Here is a 19,704-nt window from a genome sequence, read left to right as displayed (position 1 = left end):
TTTGAAACAGCACCAGAAAAGTGCCTTTTTATTAGGCACTCAGTACATATTTATTTAATTGAATCACAATAATGAGGTTGACTTGGATGAATCTTATGCACATTCTTCAATAGTTACCTCCTATAAGGTCTACATACCCCAACGGTCTGATAATAGAAACTCAATCTATAATCAAAGGGATAATACAAATATCCACAATAACTATGCTAGAAAGTGACAATGCCACTTATCCCTGGATATTCCTACCTACCTTTAAAAGTAGGTAAAATGCAATCAAATTATGGTCCAAATTCCTGATATTAATTTCAATTAGCTTGACCCCAAAGAAAAAAACACATGAGAAATACACCATCAGCCAAATTTGTAATGTATAAATTACTCTTCCTTGTGGAGAGTTGAATCCCTTGGCGGCACCTCCCTAATCCTTTTTCCCTGTTGAAAAAAACACCTCAATTCCACATTTTAAATATTGGAAAGGATGAATTCTAACATTCTTTCAAAGCTCCAGTAAAAAATATTTTAAAGGAACAGTATCCTTTCACATTCTACTAATATCAACTATAACTTAAAGGCAAATATCAAGTGAAGTAATACAGAGCCTGGATGATGATAAATCACACCACTTATTATCATTATTTTTAGGCAGTTAAGAGGTATAGTACAATTACTTAGTTGCATTTTAAGAACCATCATCCTAAGGGTCTCAAATGGCTAAGCCTTTTCACGTCTAGCAATCAAACTGCAACAATCTCTTATTGCGGAGGTTACTACCCATTTCTGCTTTTCCTTTTTTCTTGAAAGGATTTTGCAGTGTTTTCCTTTTCTAGCAGACAAAAACTTTTCTAATCCAAGGATTTAATCCTTTTTTTTCCTCCTTGAAGCATGATCCAAAAGCCAGTTGCTCGCCTACCCAGGTATTCCTAATTTTGGACTCTTGTTATTCCCATCATACTTTGATGGGGAATGCTTTCAATAGGAGTGAAGAAGGAAGAAAGCTAGTTAAATATCCCAGAAATTTATTGAATGTTCTGCTTGAGTACAATGAATGTAGAAAGATTGGGACTGTTTGCTTTTGGTGTTCCTGGTAAATCTCAAAGAGGCACTAAATGGGAGGGGCTGCCAATCAGAAGTAGAGATGGAAAACCTCAGATCGATTGTGTGGATGATCTCAGCTTGTGAGGTTCTAGTCTCTAGTGAAATTAGGCCACTCCCTTTAAAAGAGATCAATGTGTGAAGGTAGCCAGAATTTGGGAGGGCATTTCACATGCTGGTCTGTTGAAACATTTAAATACTTTGAAATACAAAATATTCAGCTCTGAAGTTTTCAATACTGGAAAACTTTCAAGTCTAGGGTGTCTAAGCCAGGAAGAGCTGGTCTGTGTTCCTCCAGTTGGACACCTTTTCCCAAAAGTTAATCTTCGGCTTTGGCCTCCATTTCTTCAGCATCATCATCTCCGTCCACCTCAGCATTTTCCCTCTCAAGCCTCTCCAGCTGTCTTGCAAGCTCAGTTTCATCTGTGTCAGTGACCACTTTGGGCTGTGGAAGGAGGACCAGCATATTACACAAAATTTAAAAGAAAAGCAAGAGACCAATTTAGTTTCTCTGATACATTTTAATGTCTGATAGCAAGCAAATTCTTCAAAATGGCAACTTTCATAATAATTGCCCTGCAAAGTATCTGAGTTTTCAAAATAGATGATGTTATCAACAGTTACAAATGGAAGAAATTCCTGAGTATTTTTCAGATTAAATAAAACCAAAACCAAAAACCCCTGTCACTTGGCATTTTACTATACTCTTAAACAGAACAACCTTTAAAAATAACTTGTATTTGTAAAAATAACTACCCTTGGGAACATCTAAAAATCCCACCAAAACATGGATAAAAGTTTGAGTTTCAAAATTCCACAGCAGGAATAACAGAATCTCAGAGCTTTTAGAGATAGAAGGGACCTTCAAATAAATAAATCTAACCCCTTTATTTTGAGACTTACAACTTTTTTTAGTTATAAGGAAAAGGTAAATTTTACATGAACCTCCAAAGAAGAAAATGAAATTGAATGCAACAAACTCTGGAAATATTAATTCATTTTTTTTCCCTAAAGGGCTATTTCTCCCTCAAAAACAAAAACCTCTAATAAGATCTGAGAGCACTAGAAATGAATAGTCTTTTACTGACAACTCCTCTCTCTTACTATTCCAAAACATTGGTCCAAATACTTGATTTTAATTTTTAAAATTTTGCTTAGGTACATGTTAATTTTGTTAATAAGACTAGCCATAATACTTCACTTCCCACCAAGAAAGTTAAAAGTATAATAGCATACAAATAACCAAGGCACCATATACTTCATTTCCCACCAAGAAAGTTAAAAGCATTAATGGCATATAAATGACCAAGGCATCAATTAGGAGCCTTATCAAATCATGCATTAAACTTTTCTCACCTCCATTTGAACATTGAAGACACCTCTCTTCTCCTCAATCTTTTCTTTGATGACAGCCATAGCCTGATTGAGGACAGACAGGCCTTCTGTTCTCTCTAGGGTTGTAGTAGTCATCACATATCGAGGAGGTGCTATCAGGTTAATCTACAAGAGAATGGAAGATAGTAATTGCACCAATTCTGAATACAATGAAAGCAAAATTCTCCTTTTATTTTATTTTAAAATATCATTTGCTTTAAGAACATCAGACCTGAGTGATCAAAGTCTCTTTCCACATAATCTTACCTCTAAACAATTACCTTATTTTACGATTGAGGGAAAATTATGGTCAATCACAAACTCATCTACTATAAGAAACACACATGAACTGAAAAAGAAACTGCTTTCTTGTGAAGAGGATAGAATGACAAGACCAGACTTTGTATGTGGGTTGAGTTTCACTTACCTTGATGGGCATGTTTTCTGTGGAACAATTCAAACCTGCTCTCAGAGCTTCTTTTACAGCATCAATCCCCTCATAACCATAACAAGCCACTTCAATATCTAAGAAATAGATAACAGCGAATTAACATGAATAGAATGTCCAAGGATTTTAAGATTTTAAAAATCTGACATAACAGATTTTCTGTATATGATCCCTCACATCATGAATATCTCATTTACCTCAACTATACAACAAAACAGAAGCTACACAGTTCTGTATCATTTATCACTCATAGAGTTAGGGTTGATGTCCCCTCTTCATCCTTACTACCATAAAAATAAATTTAAGAAATCACTTTGAGTTTGCTGAATTAACAATTGTAATAGGCTTCATTGGTATGATATATAAACTTTGCAAAAATTCAACAGCAGCAAAACAATATGTTCTAAGTATTCTTTCCTGGTAAAGATCAAAATACTGATATGTACTACTTTTTTATTATACATTATTATATGGGGCAGCTAGGTAACATAGCAGATATAGCACTGGTCCTGGAGCCAGAAAGATAAAACCTCAATTAACCTCTTTGCCATAAACGCTCTATAAATGTTAGCTATTCTATTTGCTTATGTAGCAATTTTTTATTCAGTAAGATTCATTATTATAACAGCTTTCTTAATAAATGCAAAATCTTAAAAAATAAAAAAGCAAAAACAACTAATAATTACCAGCTCGGATTTTGACAGCTTGTGGTGTCAAGCGCCTATTTATGTTATCGATCAGCACTCGTCGTTCATCTTCATTCAAATCCAGTCCATCCAGGATTGAAGGGTCTCTGAAGTAAATTTTAAAAACTGAATGTGTTAATATTGATTGTGATATTTATTACATACAAATTGTTAGAAACAAAGTTTCTAGGGGTCTGAGGAAAATGGGCAATTTCATTAGGAGTTTTCTAATTCTTCTAACATTTCATTGTATCTACTATTCCTACACTGCCTGGCACAGTAACTTGCACTTCACAAATTTGCTTCATTAAATTCACCTTGTAATTAGAGCCACTTCTAAAAGTGTCACTACTGCTACATCTGAACATACTCACAGCTCATAGAATGCCATACCAAGTTCTGACAGTTGTAATCTTATTTCTAACTCCACAGTACTTTGGCACATCGCCTTCTCTCCCTCAACAACTACCACCTTCGTCACCTCTTGCCTGGACCACAAGACTCCTAATTATTTCTCCCTGCCTCAAGTTTCTTCCCTCTCCAATCCATCCTTTACACAGCTACCAATTGATCCTAAAGTGCCAATATGACCATGTTATTTCCCCAATTCAACAAACTGTAGTGGATCCCTATTGCCTCTAAGATCAGACTTAAACTTCTCTGCTTGACACTTAACAGCTTTTCCCAGCCAAGTTCTTTTCTATCTTTCCAGTCTTCTTCTACATGCACCTCTTTTTGTAGTAGTCCTTTTCCTGCTTCCTCCAAGTGCTAGAAGTGCCCACTCTGCCTTGTGTCTTGTCTATACTTATGTATGTATGTTATCTGTGCATTAAAGGCAGAGGCTATTATCTCTCAACACAGTGCCTGGTACATAGTAAGCACTATTTATATGGTCACATATAAAAACAAATTTATTATTTCCTTAAAAGGTACATGGGAAATATAGACTGTCCAGTGGGCTGAAAATTAATTTAACATATCACTTCCTTTTTCTATTTAGTTTTTAAGTGAGAACCTCATATGCAAAAGCCCAATGTAATGATATTCATCTACTTGGGTACAGGGAAGGTAGCAATAATAAGACAGAATAAAAACACCAAGACTTCATATTGAAGGTATCTAAATTACCTTGCAAATATTAAAAAACCACCATTAACTATTTTACTTATTGTGCATGGAAACAAGAATATAGATGTCCTGGAACGGCACCTCAAACACCTGTGTGGTCACAGGACGAAAAAGTCCCTAAATTTTTTGTAATTATCCTTTAAGAATTTAATCTAAGGAAGAAATTAAAAGCAATTTTAGATGTATCAAATGCTCATTAGGCCAAGTGGAAATATAGTGACAATCTGTGCCTGGCATACAGTAGGTGATTAATAAATGTTGGTTGATTAATTAGAATTAAAATATTAATAATATGCCATATTGACCTAGACAAACTCTCGAAGGGTCAAGATCAAAATAGAAATTGTGGGAGTAGCCACAAGCAAATCAAAAGAATCTGACCCCTCCGTATTCTTATATTGCTGTCTTCTTTGCCCCCTTCCCCTACAAACAATGCCCTTACCCAATACAGTGAGAAACGAGAGACTGTGTGGTGCAGTGCAAACAAAGAATACCAGATTTGGAGTCATAGGCTGAAATCCCACTCCTGACATTTACTAGCTATGTGATCATGAGTAAGTCACTTAATCATTCTGGATCTCACTTTCCTTACCTGCAAAATGGTGACAATACCTATAGTTATCTACCTCAAAGGAGCACTACAAAGATCAAATTGGAATACACAATACTTTGTAAACATTAAGTCAGCATGTAAAAATATCAGCCATATAATTTTTTACTTGAAAAATGTGGAATATAATTTTTTTAAAAGTATAAAAGTAAGTACACAAATAAGATATGAAAATTCTTTGCCTTAGAAGAAAAGCCTCCCATTGTTTGATTTTGTCATATCTACAGAAGGAAGACCAAGGCCTTTTGTATTCTGTCTGAAATTCATCTTGAAAACCCACAGGTCAAAATCTAGGCATTATGGGATCAATCAGGGTTCTAAATTTAGAGAATGCTCACAGCTAAACGAGTTTGACAATCAGCGTAAGTATGGAAGGAAATCCTTGAGAAGCAGAGGAAAAACATAACCTGCTCATACAGGGAACTTTGAGGAAAGGTCAGATCAGTCTCAATTGTGAACATCTACTTCCTGTAAGGATTAGAGCTTGCTTGTTCTAAGGGGCAAACAGATAATCGTTTGGATATGACTTCCATTTAGGTGGATTTGTAAGAAAATGGAACATGGATTAATTTTTGCCAATTTAAAAATCAGAGCAACTCAAGACACAAAGTAGTAGTTAAATTTTGGCTGTAATTAAAACATGATTAATTTACGATCTCCCTTATCACATTTTTTAATCAATCTTAAGTCTTTTAAATACCAAGATTTCTTTTTTTTTGTCCAGAGTATTTTGTCCATCTGCATTTTTCGAGTGGAAAATCTTCCTGCTTATACTACAGCATAGAAGATAGAGGGGTTAGCCTTGAAATGAGGAAGACCTGAGGGGGGCGGGGAGGTTCAAGTTCTCACTCAAGAAAATAATAATTATGTGAGCAAGTCACTTAACTTCTCAGTGCTCCATGCAACTGCCTAACATTATAAGTTATAAACTAGCTGTTGATTTTCACTGATGGAAAGAACAAGATTTTACTGTATTATTAAACTATTAAATGTTGTCAACAGGTGCATTAAGACTCTGCATCCACATTCTATGAGAATAAAAATGCAATTTCTTAAAAAGATTCTTACGAGACTGCATGTTTAAATGCATCATAGGCACCATATCCTGGTCTTTTGTACTTGTCATCAAAGACCCAGGCAGTTCTCTGGAACAGGCTCTCCAGCTGCTCATCCTTACTGTACTCTAACACTTCAGCAACATGGCGAAGGATGCTATAAACCTAGAATCAAAAAGGTAGGTTTAAAAATTTGAAAAATACCCATCTGTATTACCATTATTTTGTTTTTTAGACTGTGTTAATCTTCTGGTGATCTTGCTCCACATTCTTTACTGCCCCCCCCCCACCCCGATTAATTTATAAATGAAACTCAGAGGGGTGTGCGCGCGCGCGTGTGTGTGTCACCAGCCAAGACTACTCTCCCCTTCAGCAATAATTCCAAAACAACAACAACAACTACAAAAAAAACCCAAAACAAAACAAGTAAATAAAAGTTTTCTGTTTTGTTTTTGGGGAGGGGGGAAAGGTAGGTCCTGGACCTGTGATTTCATTAGTGTACACAGCGGTGTCAAACTCAAAAAGAATGGATCGTGGAGGCAGTTTTTGCTAGGTAACTGGAGCATAGCCCACTCAAGAAACATCTCCTATGAAGTAATGTTTGGGTATTTTAATGTTGAACTCAACATTTTGCTGCAGTTCATTTGAGTATGTAACAACGAGAAAGAGCTTCTGTAATAAAGCCATTTGCATGTACTAAAGGTTGAGATCAAAAGGAAATGCTATCTGGAATATGCATTCTCTCCATAAGAAAACAAACTTGAGGGGTTATTTTTTTTTTGTGGGAGAGCTCAACTCTTCACACTTTTAGGCTCACAAGATTTAGAGATGGAAAAAACATGTTATAAACTATTGTTCAACTCCCTTGGTTTATGGATGAGGAAGCCCAATGAAGTCCAATCACTTGTCCAGGATCACAAAGGCGTTAGGTATTAGGTAATAATTAGCAATTTTTTTTTACCATTAATTTATTGGGATTTTGACATTATTTTAGAGAGGGCATGGGACAAGGGAGAAAATTACCTCCGAAATGAGAACAAAAAAAAGAACCAATGGTACAAAAGACAAATAATGATCCCAGGAAAATGATGGGGATAGAACAAACAGCACAAACATGGGTAGAGAATTTGGGCACGGGTTGGCAAATGACAAAAATTAACACACAGAAATGATGACGCATGCATCAATAGAAGAGGACAAGATTTCAAGGATCCACATGAGTATTCCTCCACACAGATTGCATTACAGCTCCACTTTTAGTAGGGTTTCATGAATTGCACTAATGAACCCAGAGTCACCTGCATACCATACTGAGGCCTCTGAGTTAGAACTCTGGCGAGGCGCACAATGAATAGCAATAACTGGTACTTATACAGCACTGCATAGTTTACAAAGCACTTACATACTAAGTAGCAGAGTCAGGTCATCTGACTCCAAGAGTGCTTTTATCTATCTCAAGCTTCTCTTGGTCTGTGACTAACATGCAGGGACACTTCCAGAAAGGATTAAAGGGGGAAAAAACAGAAAAGCAAAAAACAGCAGTAACAACAAACCAGTTTACAGATCCTTTGCTGTCCTTCCAAGCTCAGAGATCTTGTAAGCTGTTACCCAAGTCCTAGTCTCCTTAAAACAAAAAGCAGGAGTATCTGTGATCCTTATCCCCAAAGAAAAGAGCCAAAAGGAGCCAAAAGATAGGTAAAATTCCAGAACTTGAAGAAAAAAGGGACTACCTAATTAGCCACAAACCAAAATTAGCAGAAATTATATATACTTAAATTGGCTAAAAGCCACCTCAGAACAACACTAACTTTTGAAAGTTACCACATTCTTCCTTATACTGGATATAAAACTATTAGAGTAAATCATCTTTAAGGTCTCCTTGGTGTAAACTCTCTATGACTCCAAGGGGACACTTTGATCATTTTAAAGTCAACAGCAAACCAAGCGATACCTATTAGATCCACTAGTCTGTCCTCAACCTTACCAATGAATATTTTCTTGAAATTAGTCTTGACTTCATATTATTTTTAAATACAACATGCCATCAATCATATATGTTCCTCTGAGTTATGGGAAGGCAGTTTTGTTGCGAAGGACACTGATTTAAACAGTTTTCTTCTAATATTAAACTTACAGTTTTGGATTTGGTGAATTTGTCTTCACATTTGATTGCTTCTTCTGGAGAAACTCTTCTTTTTGACAAATCGATATATCCTGGAAATTAAGAAAAATTAAGATTTCCAAACAATGTTCTTGAGATCACAACTTTCACTCTCAAGATAAATATTCAGAATTTGGAGTCAGAGGACTTAGTTCAATTCCTAGCTTTTCTACTTGCTTCTTGAATGGATTAAATAAATTACTTAACCTAAATCTGAGTTTTCTCATCTGTAAAAAGGAGATTGTATACTCTAAAACCCATAATGCTATGGATCCACTGTTAATTCAATTCTCCCTCAACATTATTTTCAAATTGAATTGAGAGACTTTACATTTGTCCCATGCATATTTCAGCTTGTTAGTTTCAGAACATTATTAACTACTAGTGGAGACTTTTCTAAATCTTGAATGTTTCCTAATAAATCAGATTCACATTGGTTATCTCTCCTTTCTCCCTGCTTTGTGCCATTGGAAAATTTGATGAACAAATGTTCACAATGAATCAAAGATCACAGCCCAGGGGCCACAAAAAAGATACCTAGGCCAGGTTAATCCATTAATTGGCATTCTTTGGGAATGCTTGTTGACTCTATAAATCTACTTAACCCTCTTACATTTTTCCATCTTAACTGCCTATATTGTTACTTCTCTCCAATATGCATACTTAAGTATCAATCATGTCTACTCTGTCCAAAACTTTCTGGTAGTTTCCTACTTGCCTACAGATTAAATGTCAAATTACAGGTCACTCTGGTATAACTCAATATATGCTATGCAAAATTATGCAATAAAGCCACAAAGCTTATGGAAAACATGGGTTTGGGGAATAACATTCCAAAACTTGGCAGTGACACATTAAAAAAAGATAAGGATCGGAATAAAAAACTGCTCAGCCTGTGTCATAGTGGAAGGGGATGGGAGTGATGTGCACCAGCCCCAATTCTTCTCCATTCACAGCTCCTACTACACCAAAAGGTAGACAATATGGCCCTTTGCTTTAACAAAAAGCCTAAAACTTGCTTGTGGAGGCGCAGAAGCAAACCTGAAATTTGTGTTATGCTCAAAACGTTCCCTAATACATCACTCACATTGGAACAAATTTGCCTTTTTGAAACAAGTGTTGTAGAAGAACTGAATGTACTTTGCTTAGAATTCAAGGTCCATAAAAGCCCTCTCATATTTTTTCCTACCTGTGCTTTATTTATAATCCAGCCAAGCCACTCTGTCCCCAAATGTGCTCTGAGCTTTGTTCTTGTACCTTTACCCAAGTTAGAATGTCCTCTCTTCTTCAATTCCACGTTAAATTCCTATTGATCTTTTAAGGCCAATATAAGTGCCACCTTCCCCAGAAAACCTTCTTTGACTCAAAACTTGTCAGTAATGAACTTGTTCTTAGTGAACCAATACTAACTCAGTGATTATTGCTTCCCTTTCTAAGTGCTCCAAAAACTATCCTTTTAATAATCCGCTATGTAACTTTGCCCAGATGCCTATATAAAGCTGATTTATTATTTTTTTGACTTCACCTTCTCTCTTCTGAAAATGGAGACATTTGCAGAAACTGAGACTGTGTGACTTAGTCAACAATGCAGAGGTAATAAGTCTAAAAGCTAGAATGCAACTTAACCTGATTAGTCATCCATACTTTTTTCATGACATCATATGGTATCCTTACTATTTCCTTACCCATCTTGAGCTTCAATTTTGTCCTAACAAATTTTGCTCTACCCTTTTAAGTTTGAAGATTGTTCTCCTTAATGGAAATAAAATAAAAGTTGAATAGTTCTACTTTCTTTGCTGTTTTTTGGTTAATTCTATTTCATTTTATTACCAGGGTCATGTTCCACCATTCCTCTCCTCAAACTGGGAAAATAAGAAAAACAAACCCCCCTACAAACATGTGTAGTCAAGCAAAACAAATCCCACATTGGCCATGTCCATATCTATATCTATCTATACATACTCCCACTCCCCCAAACTGTACTGAGTCCATGACTTTTCTACCCGGAGGTGGGCATCTGTTACCTATATGCCTTTTTTCCACACCCCTTTAATCAGTAATACCAAGTGAGGCATGAAATAGAGACACAAGCTTGCTAAAGCTATCAGTCATCACCAGTGAGGAAGTTCAAGCAAGAGTCCAAATGAAAGAGGGATTCTTGTTAGATATTCAGATCCAACAGATGTTTCTGTTTGCCAGATGTGCCTATTGCGTTAAGTCCCAGACCTTTGCACGTGAAAGCCATAATCACTTAGAACTTGGCTTAACCTTCCCCACAAAAAAAACAAAAACAAAAAACAAATGGATTAAAAGTGACTATTGTCCAGACTATGATACTCAGTTGAATGAACAAAGCATAGAACTAGTCCAACTCCCTCTCCATCCATCCATCCATCATATATATATATTTATCTTGGACAGGCATTGAAAATGAATAATGAACTAGACTCAGAATCTAATAGGAGAAAGGAAACTGACTGGATTACATTTTGGAAGTTGAGCATTACTTTTAATGACCCCAAACTTTACCCTGAAACAAGGGCAAACATCAATGGAGAGGTGGATGTTGGATTTTAACTGCCCACAACACACTGCCAAAAACAATAATTACATACCAAAAGACAGCATTAAGGAAGCAAACAAAAGAGAGGGCCGGTCATGTAATGAAAGGGGAAGGATAATAGATGGAGAGCTATGTGTTCCACCGGGACCTACCTCGGTGTCAAAAAACCTAGAGGAAAGCATGCTGGATCCAGCCATATGGAGGACGCAAATAGAATTGTGTGTTCATCACACAAGATGAAGTATGTGTATGGGAGCGTATGAATTAGCCCACAAGATTCCTCAAATCCCACCTCTGATAACCGGCTGCATGCCTGTGGGAAAGTCACTTTACCTTTCTGTGCCTCAGTTTTCTCAACCATAAATAAAATGGAGATAGCACCTTGTTATTTGGGTAAGAACACGCCTGTAAAGCACTCAGCAAACAAATTCCAAACTCAGTTATTATAAAGGAATAGAAGAATATACACATAAAAGTAACTAAAAAAAAACTGCCAAAGCAACCAAGACAGTGGTAGTCACCTAAGAGGAATTAAAAAGAAAAAGCTATATTCTGTTGTTAGTTACTGCTTTGGGGAAAAAAAAAGATCAGCTAAATAGTTAAACTAATCCCTTTAAACAACTCTGGGAAGTGTATAATAGCAGGAATAAAAAGTGCAAGCCTGCATTCTGTCCTCAAAGGACATAATAGAAATCATTTAGCTTTCTAAATTTAAAAAGGAAAGATAGAGGCTTATTTAATGGCATCAAAGCAATCACTAATTATTGAGTACTTGGCTAGGTAGCCAGCATTATGGGAAGTTCCATGAAGGAGGAAAAAAGACATTTAAGACCAAGTTCCCATTCTTAAGAAGCTTATAATCTCAGAAGTTAAACATGTGAAACACGATAATATAAAATGGTTCATAAATCAGTGGTAAACAATATTGTACAGCATAAATTCAACAAGCTCTCAACCCTGCATTCATTTTCTCCTCTCTTCCCAGTTTCAGTCCATTAGTAGCCAGTTCAACTCTATACTTTTTCTTAGGACAGATCCCTTATTCCTAATCACCACTCATTCCTTACCAAATTCCAACCCCACTGCCTCCTCTCTGTTCCTACTGCTGAATTTAATGTACAATATTAACAGGAATAAGCTAAATGTAGTCAAATTGTGGTTTTATATATAATCTCCATTTTCTGACCTTTGTGTATGTTCATGTTTGTTGGTGATCTTTTTGGTTTACTGGAAAAAAAAGATTAGTCTCACACTTTATTGGAAAGAGAGACTGCTTCAAACTCATTCTTCTTCCCTCGTCTATCCTATAACCCTTTAACATGGTCTCTTCTTCTTTACTCCAGTTTCTGGCATAAAGATAGCTTTTCTACTTAACAAGACCAAGCTCTTCCCATGGGAACCCTTGATCTCATTGCCCTTCTCAAGCTGCAACTTGTACCTACACACAAGTCAAAGTCTCTCCCATCCTGGGAAAGAGAACAACTCACTAGGTCCTAATTCTATTATCCCTTTCTCAGAAATTACTTTTTAAAAGTTATCTATCTCAACCCTCTGCCACGTGACTTCCAATCTTCTAACAGATTATTCTCTCCAAAGTCACTAATGATTTCTTGATAGCCAAATCTAATGGTCCAGCTTGACATCACTACTCCATACCTACCTGACATCTTGAACTGGAAAGCTTGACATCTTAAACAACACGTCCAAAAGTGAATTCGTTATCTATGTCCTCAAACTCAGATCTCTTCTGAATGACCCTATTTCCATCTAGAACGCCACTATCCTCCTTGTTACTCAGGTTCCCAACCATGTTGCCACCTTCTGCTTCACTCTTTCCCTCCCCCCACATACTAATAAGTTGCTAAATTGTATTCTACTTTAACAACATTTCTTGTACTTGTCTCCTCCCCTTTCTACTCACCACATCACACAGTGAGGCAGCTAGGTGGTACAGCGGATAAAACATAGGCCCTAGAGTCATCTGGCCTCAGATGCTTACTAGCTGTGTGACCCTGGGCAAGTCACTTCACCCAGCTTGCCTCAATTTCCTCATCTGTAAAATGAGCTGGAGAAGGAAATGGCAAACCACTCCAGTATATTTGCCAAGAAAACCCCAAGAGTCAGACATGACTGAACAACAACACATAGTTCAGGCCCTTATCATTCCCAGACTATTTCAATAGCCACCTAATTAGTTTCCCTGTCTTAAGTTTTTCTCTTTCCCAAACTATCCTCTACATTGAAGCCAAAATGATTTTCCTAAAACAGTTTTCACTATGTTACTCTTCTACTTAAAAAACTTCAGTGGTTCCTTATTACTTCTAGAATAAAACAGCAACTCTTGTCACCTTCACAAACTGGCTCCATCCTAACTTTCTGCTCTGATTACACATTATTCCCCTCCACACACACAAGCCTTCTTACCATTTCTCATATATGGTGCTCCATCTCCACAGCTCTTGTGGTATTTACCTTTGCACAGGCTGAATGTACTCCCTCCTTACTTCTCTAGCTGAAGCATTATTTTCTATATAAAGTCTTTCCTCATTTCCCCAGCTGCTAGTTAGTGCTTTCCCCCCAAGTCATACTGACATGTGTACATGTTGTATCCTCTTGCTTAGAATATGAACTTATCATGCTTACTGTCTGTCATTTGACTGCTTTACCATTCATCATTACCACTACACAGGTGAAAAACCAAGAAAGTGCCACACAAGAGCTTAGGAACTGTATGAAATGTATGTATAAGTACAAAAATGGCGTTGGGATGAACGCAAAGGAAAGATGCAGGTGGTTTTCTTGGAAAATATGAGTACAGAGAAATCATTTTTAGTTGGCTCAATTAGGGAAGACATCATGGATCTGGTGTCAGCTATGGTGGGCAGGAATGAAAATGCAGACATTTGGGAATGAGTGAGAAGGCAAGTTATGATAGTGGATTCTACAATTCAGGCCTGCCATTCTTTCATAAGAACTGCCTTAATGTTTAGATGGAAGGGGAAGGTTCTTAAAGGAATCAAAGAAATACATCATAAAAGCCACCCTTATTTAAAAAATAGTACTTGACACTTTTTACCCGAAGTAGACAATTTATAAAAACATTAAAAAACCATGAGTCAGACATTCAAAACAAGACCAATTTCCTATTTCATTTTTAACTTACCTTTTTCTTTGTCCACTCTAATGACAACCACACATTCATTTCTGCCAATTCGGATGAGTTTGTTAATGGAGCGGATACGTCTTCTAGACAGCTCACTAAGAAGAATCATGCCTTCAATATTGTTGTATTCCAATAGGCTGACATATGCTCCCATTTCAGCAATGGACCGTACATTCACCATTACTACATCTTCTACTTCAGGAAATTTGTGCTGGTAGAATCTACAACTTAGACCTGGCATTCTGCAATTTGAATGAAAGAACCAAACTTAGTGCTCAGATGGAAACCAACATAAAGTTCATAAGATTAAGATAGTGAAATTTCCATACCTTGCCACAAAAAAGAAACATGTGTTTCTTCTCTTATTTTCAAATTTTAACCATTTTCTGAGTAGCACTGTCAAGAAACAAATTTTATTTCTAATTTTGCTAAAGATTTTTGTGGAGCATGGGTGTGTACCATTAGTTTCAAGAATATATTATAAAAATAATTAGTGTCTGTAAAACACTGAGAACTAAGGATGAAAGGTACTGCCCAGGATATAATAATACTCCCACTTTGAGCAATATCAAACGATGGGTAGGGCAGCATTGTCGTTGCAAACATGTTCCAGTCTTTTAAGGCAGCAAAACCAGAAGCACTCTTCCTTCAGAGCAGATAAGATTAAAACTCATATTGCAGTGGTTTAAATTAAAAAAAAAAAAAATCCAACCAAAAGACAACGCCCTCATCCCAGTCTTAATTTCTCTGAAAATATGCATTACTATACTATGTATATTAAGAGGGGAAAAAAAGGGTTGTGATAACACTTCACAAGCAAGGAAATCATTTCAGACACAAAGGGCCAGCTTAATTATAATTAAATGCCACAAGAAACAAAACAAAAAAATGCATGCCATTTTTCACTACAAGGTTCTCTCTTTTGCCACTTGAATTTGCTCATACATCCACGTTGTGATCCAGCAGCCTCCTGTAACTTTTCTACATTCTCCAACTTTATTTTAAATACTGTTTTGTCTTCCACTTTTCTCATTATTCCTACTTAACAGTAAACACAAACCATGGTCCAAAAAACCCTCCAATATAATTAACCCAGCTATTGTAGACAGCTTTATTGAATAAGATTAAGGTTCTGCAACTGTAGTGTTTTCATCAGGCTTCTTCTCTTCAGTGAACTTGAGGAGGTCTGCTTGAGGAAGATAAGGACTAACCACTTGAAGATGTCTTTGTCCAGTTTTTAAGACGTGGGGCTAAAATCATACAACTAGGTCACACATTCCACTCAGAGAGGTGAGAAGTCTCTTCCACATTATTTGCAAAATCTTCTTTGGCTGTCCTTTTACTCTCCTTTCTTGTAGCTGTTAATCCTGCCTTGAATGACATCTTTCCAATTCTTATGGCTTTTTATTTTTCCTTTCTGCTTATTGCTCCTAGAATTAGCATCAAGGATTTCCAGAGTTTGTATTTCTGGATACTCTCTGGTTCTCACTGCAATATTTTAAAATAGTTAGTAACTATCTCTGGATCCACTAATCTCCTGATCATATTTTCTATATTACTCCATCCCCAGGATCAATTGCAGGATGGTGGACACTAGAGGAGATGCTGAAGCCTTTACACTCTCAATTCTCAATATTTTGATGGTGATAGGGCTTCATAACCTCTTGTCTGAACGAAAGTCTCTCTCTCTCTAACCATCCTTCACACAACTGCCAAAATAATCTTCCCAATACACATATATGGACCATGTCACTTCCTTGCTCAAAAATTTTAAATGGATCTCAGTTTGATTGATAAGGCCCTTCACAAATTGGCTCTAAACTAGTTTTCAAGCCTTATTTCTTACTAATTTTCATGTTCTAGCCAAACTAGATTACCAGGTATTCCTTAAGAGTTCATGTAAGACACACCTAGAATCTACTTCCTCTTTATCCTTGTTAAAATCCCTTTCTTTCCACTTCAAGTGTTTTCTCAAGAATATCTTGTCTGGATCTTTTTTATGTTCTTATCACACTGTTACTTGCACACAAATTATCTGTGTCCATGCTGTATTCCTGGAGTAGATTGGGGCATGAAAAGGTTAACTGATCTACCCAAGGTCACATAAATATCAGAGTTGTGACTTTAATCCAGGTCTTTCTGATTCCGAAGTCAATCCTTTACCATGCTGCCTCTCACCTTGCATATGGTAGTAGTTGAATTTAAGTAATTGGGGTGAGGATTCAAACTTGGGTCATCTTACTCTAAGTTCACTTAAAGGTCTTCATCTATTACCACATGCTTGCTTCCTTCCTTCCTAAAATTAGCACTTCCTTCAAGACAGAATCGAACCAGTAACTTAAGGATTCTTAACATTCTGCTTCTATAGTGATCACTACCAAGTGAGCTACAAAAGAGCGTAATGGTAGGATAAATTTCAGTTAGTAGCTTTCTTCTGGCTAATATCTGTTCTAAATATCAATGAAAATCTTTAACTACAAAGATTTTGCTCCCTTCATAACTGTATAGTGACATAAGAAAACCCCTAACAATTAGACTTCTAAGAACAATTAGACTGGAAACATCTGAAACAGGGAACAGCTTATTTTTTTAATCCACTTATGTGACTTTGACAGAAACACCTGTGTTTTTACCACGAACGCTTTTTTCCCAATATTAACTCACTTTGTGACTTAAAAAAAAAACCAAACCCCCAAACCCACACATAATCACATTAATTCAGGTCTGTTTTTTTGCTGTGATTTTTCTGTCTCTTGCCAAAAGGTCTGTTCAATGGTGTGGAAAAATCTTTCTTTCGGAGGTCAAACTTTTCCATGTGTTTTCATATACTTTCAGACCCCAACTAGCAACATAAAAGTGTACTTTAGTCCTCAGAAAGTATGGACAAATGATTATTTTCCATCCTACAACATACTTGAAAACACCATAATCATCTCTATTTCATCACAATCCAATGAATGTGGAAACTCCCTCTACAATATAGAATGCAAGACATTCATTACTTCAAAGTCCTAGGGAGCTGCTTGAAGCACAAGAAGGTTAAGTGACATTTGCTCACAGGTCACAAAGCTAGGGTCGGAGAGTAAATGAACCCAAGTCTTCCTGAGTCTAAGATCAGCAATCTATCTACTTCACCACACTGCTTCTATTTATAAAATAATATGCTATTTCATTACAGATAGAAGTTTGCTGCCTTACAAAAGCCTACATAAATACTACCACACATCAAACAACTTAATAAATTCTTTTGAATCTAGAGAACTGTGGTGCCTTGGCATTCAATGGCAGGCTAGTAATTTGGTCAATTCTGCTACTTAGTCATGGAATCTTGGGAAAGTTGCTTAGCCAGCTTCTTTCTCTGAAAAATAGGGTTAATACTACTTTATAGGATTAAGTGAGGGTATAGCTACGAAGACGATTTATGAGCTATGAGCTCTATACAAGTTAACCCATCATAAAATAGATTAAGAAAAAAGCAATTCCCAAGTGGCTGAAATTAAAATATTTCCATTTTTCAAACTTCGAAAAGTAATTTAATGAGAAAATTCAAGGGACAAAGGAAATTATCTTAGACATTCCTTTAAACTTAAAATGAAACAGCATTTCTCATACTACAAAAATTCAGTCATTCCACATTTATTAAGCTCTTAATACCTACAAAGATTAAAAAATAAGAAATGGTCCATCCCTAAGGACTTTATGCCCTATCAGAGCAGGGGGAGGGGACAAAGGGGAAGGAGAGAGAATGTGTGCTTATGTACAAAATGTAATATATAACTAGGGGCTAGACCTATGATTTTACTGATATAAAGAAATTCTGCCTTTTCTCTGCAACTAAGTTTTATAGAGTTGCTTAGAACACCAAAAGATTAAGTGGCTTGCTCATAATAACAGCCAGTATGTGTAAGAAGTGAAACCTGAATCCAGGTTCCTTGGATCACAGGCCAATTGTCTATTCACTGTACTACACTTATACAAAACAAACTGCAAACAATTTTCAGACAGGGAAAATAATCCCTATCACATTTAGGAGGAAAACTTTCGCAGGAAAAACTTTAAGAGATCACAGAATGAAAACTGTATGTAATAGTAAAATTTCACTGTTGTGTTTAAATACAACACTGAAAATGCAAAATTCTAGAATTCCAAAATCACAGCACAGCCAACTTTGTGTCAACCTGAAAGTGAAGACCTCGGGCAAAGTCACTTCACCTCCCAGAGCCAGTTTTTCGTGGGTAAAACGAGATGAACATGACCCCTGAGGTACTTTTTTGAGATCTCTGATCCTAATGAAAAAGAGTCACATTCCTTCACCACTTTTGCTTTTAGGTCTAACTATATAAATTAGGGGTGTTTTTTACAGAATTAAACAGATTTGCTGTATGGGATTTCCAGACACCCGGTCCACAGGCTCCTCTGCCACCCATTCGCGCTCTTTCAAAGGGTTTTTCTACCAGCCCCTCCATACTTTCAGATGTCGGACCGATCAGTCCCCGATTCTTCAGCAGCATGGAGACCTCTGCCTCTCCACACGGCCCGGGATCTGGCGTGGTGTCCAGCGCGGGAGAAAGAAGGAAGGGCCCGGCGAGAGTGGGAGATGGTGGCCCTGACACACAAAGCCCGGAAGCCGGGCAGTCCCGGCCGACTCAGACGCCTGGGTCATCATTCCGGGAGGGCTGTGTGGAGGGGGCTGGGGGTGTAACACAGCTCTCCAAACGCGGGGGCCACACCCCCCGCGGGGCCTTTCCCCGGAGCCCACGAGGCAGCGGAGGCCGAGTCCGAACCGACCCTCTCCCGGGCCCGCCTCACCATGAGCGCCTCTCCCCTCCCCACGCGGCCGCCTTCGCCACGCCATGAGGCCAAAGCGGCTGCCGGTGCGGGGAGGAATGGGATGAGGCGGCTGCTTCCCGCGCAAGGAAGGGCCCGACAAGAGAGGATGGCAGGGGGCGGCCGGCCCGGGTGCGTCCACTGGCTGGCCTCTCTTCGCCCACGAGGAATGGGGTGGGGGACTGGAAGGGAGAAAGGAGTCACCTGAAATATGTGTGTGAGGGTCCCGAACCGGGTCCCCGCGCTGCTCACTACACTCCGGGAAAAGCCCAGAACTCGGGCCGCACCAGAACCTGCTGCCGCTTCCCCTCAGCGTGCGTTGAGACCGGACTTTGTGCGCCTGCGCGGTCACCCCTCACCCTTTACGCAAGTGCCGACGTCGGCGAGACCCGTTTTTTTTCTTTATTTAACCATAGAGTCTTAGTCTTCCCGGGAGGGAGGGGGCGCTGGGAAAGTGAGTGAGGTTGCTTACCAGTAGGAAAGGGGAAGTACACACTTTCTTGCTCGCGCTTATTTTCCACCAAGGAAACCGCTCAGAACGGGCTTCAAAACCCGACTCCCTTTCCTGAATCAATGAACCGCTACCAAAATCTTCCC

At 37.8% G+C, this 19,704-nt stretch overlaps 1 protein-coding gene across 1 annotated transcript; it reads right to left on the bottom strand.

Annotated features, from left to right (window-relative positions):
* EIF2S1 (eukaryotic translation initiation factor 2 subunit alpha) lies at positions 1-19,445 on the bottom strand. Its single transcript, XM_036734567.1, has 8 exons — positions 19,312-19,445; positions 14,281-14,522; positions 8,528-8,607; positions 6,407-6,558; positions 3,601-3,707; positions 2,894-2,991; positions 2,449-2,592; positions 1-1,537 (listed from the first exon to the last, which is right to left on the bottom strand). The coding sequence occupies exons 2-8, from the start codon at positions 14,519-14,521 to the stop codon at positions 1,412-1,414; spliced, it is 948 nt and encodes a 315-aa protein (XP_036590462.1). The 5' UTR covers position 14,522; positions 19,312-19,445; the 3' UTR covers positions 1-1,411.
* Positions 19,446-19,704: the final 259 nt, after the last annotated feature.

Source organism: Trichosurus vulpecula, chromosome 8 (assembly GCF_011100635.1).
Source record: "Trichosurus vulpecula isolate mTriVul1 chromosome 8, mTriVul1.pri, whole genome shotgun sequence".
In the NCBI taxonomy this organism is placed as follows: Eukaryota; Metazoa; Chordata; class Mammalia; order Diprotodontia; family Phalangeridae; genus Trichosurus; species Trichosurus vulpecula.
Note: the sequence above shows the minus strand (reverse complement) of the source record. Positions and strands in the feature narration are given on the sequence as shown.

What these genes read in the sequence shown, in the direction of transcription:
- EIF2S1 (XM_036734567.1), bottom strand. Translation starts at nt 14,521, where the DNA reads ATGCCAGGTCTAAGTTGTAGATTCTACCAGCACAAATTTCCTGAAGTA. An exon ending in GCATTTAAACATGCAGTCTC is followed by an intron (nt 3,708 to 6,406) that starts GTAAGAATCTTT and finishes AATTTACTTCAG; the next exon opens with AGACCCTTCAATCCTGGATG. An exon ending in AGCTGTCAAAATCCGAGCTG is followed by an intron (nt 2,992 to 3,600) that starts GTAATTATTAGT and finishes TCTATTTCTTAG; the next exon opens with ATATTGAAGTGGCTTGTTAT.